This window comes from Camellia sinensis, chromosome 10, assembly GCF_055761805.1.
Source record: "Camellia sinensis isolate YWXY chromosome 10, ASM5576180v1, whole genome shotgun sequence".
Lineage (NCBI taxonomy): Eukaryota > Viridiplantae > Streptophyta > Magnoliopsida > Ericales > Theaceae > Camellia > Camellia sinensis.
In genome coordinates, this window is record NC_138970.1 from 65370130 (window position 1) to 65371862 (window position 1733).

General features: G+C 45.0%; 1 protein-coding gene across 1 annotated transcript; it reads left to right on the forward strand.

Annotated features, from left to right (window-relative positions):
* The first annotated feature begins 601 nt into the window (after positions 1 to 601).
* Positions 602 to 1354, forward strand: LOC145800445 (uncharacterized). Its single transcript, XM_082890123.1, has one exon. The coding sequence runs from the start codon at positions 602 to 604 to the stop codon at positions 1352 to 1354; it is 753 nt and encodes a 250-aa protein (XP_082746249.1).
* The last annotated feature ends 379 nt before the right edge of the window (positions 1355 to 1733 follow it).

Genomic DNA, 1733 nt, shown 5'->3' on the forward strand with positions numbered 1-1733 from the left:
TGTCTTGCTATGTTTTGAGGCGGTCTCGAGTCTAAAGGTGAATTTGGCCAAGTCAAATTTAATTCCAGTAGGGAAGGCCAGCCATATCTCGAGTTTGGTAGCCATTTTGGGTTGTAAGGTGTCTCATTTGCTGGTGTCTCATTTGCCGGTGTCTTATTTGGGTTTGCCTTTGGAGGCTCCTTATAAAGCGAAAGGGGTATGGGATGGGGTGTTAGAGAGGGTACGGCGTCGTTTGGCTGGGTGGAAAAGACAATAATTGTCGAAGGGTAGCAGGTTGACTTTGGTGAAGAGTGTTTTGAGTAGTGTTCCAACTTATTTTATGTCGGCCCATGTCATTCTAGTGTCCGTGGCTTGTCGTTTGGAGAAGCTGCAGCGTGATTTTCTGTGGGGCAGCGATGGTGGGGAGTTTCGATATCACCTTGTTCGGTGGGAGCAAATTTGTTGTCCTAAGGAAGAGGGGGGGTTGGGGGTGAGGACGTTGTGTAAGTTTAATTTGGCTTTGTTGGGGAAGTGATTGTGGAGGTTTTCCAATGATCGGGATCAGTTATGGCAGAGGGTGGTGGCATCCAAATATGGGTTAGGGAGGGGTGATTAGTGTACTATGGAGGTGGGGCGTTCTCATAGATATGGGTTGTGGAAAGGTATTTGGTTGGGTAGGGTTGGTTTTTGGGATAACATCCACTTTCGCATGGGTAATGGTATGCGTGTGCAGTTTTGGAAAGATCGGTGGTGTGGGGAGGTTACTTTACATGAGTGTTTTCCTTTGATTTTTCTGTTGGCGGTGGATCCTAATGTGATGGTGGCTTCATATTTGGGTGGTGGCGGTGAGGCGTTGGTTTGGAATATCGTGCTTCGTCGGCAGACTCAAGATTGGGAGGTTGGGCAGTTGGTGGATTTGTTGGCCTTTTTGTATGGGGTTAGGATCGACCGTGATGAGGAGGATGTTTTGGTTTGGATGGCTCCTCATGCGAAAGGTGTTTTTTTCGTCTCGTCATTTTATGGGGCTTTGTGTGGCGAGGGTGGGAGTTTTTTCCTTTCGCGTCATGTGTGGGTTTTTGGGGTTCTATCAAAGGTGGCTTTCTTTGTGTGGACGACTACATTTGGTAGAATTTTGACTATTGATAATTTGATTCGTCGGCATCATATTTTGGTGAATTGGTACTGCATGTGTTGTACGGATGCGGAGATAGTGGATCATTTGCTTATTCACTGCCTGCTTACTTCTCGTTTGTGGGCGCTTGTTTTTTTTCTGTATTTGGCGTGGTGTGGGTGCAACCAAAGCAAGTTCTGGATGTGCTTTGTTGTTAGGGGGGTGGTCAAGTTGGGAAGCGTCGGAGGAGAGCATGGGCATTAGCTCCTTTGTGTTTGATGTGGCTGCTTTGGTTGGAGCGGAATCGTCGGGTTTTCCAGGGGAGATCCCAGTCGATTGTTTAGTTACAGCCTCGGTTATGTGGTGTTTTGTACAGTTGGGTGTCAAGTTGGGTCAATCCTAATTTATTTACTGCTTTAGACTTTGTGGATGATTTAGTTGGTTAGGTCCCTGTTTGTGGGGTTGGTTTTTGTATTCTTTCGACATCTTCTTGATGCTTTTTTAATAAAACTTTATTTATCAAAAAAGAAATACTCACATCTTTCCTTTATTTTTTTTCCTTTATTTTTTTTCCTTTATGCTGTGTTTGGTTGGGGGATTTAGAAAGGGAAAAGGAAAGAAAAAGGAAAAGGTGTGTGAAATT

What these genes read in the sequence shown, in the direction of transcription:
- LOC145800445 (XM_082890123.1), top strand. Translation starts at nt 602, where the DNA reads ATGGAGGTGGGGCGTTCTCATAGATATGGGTTGTGGAAAGGTATTTGG.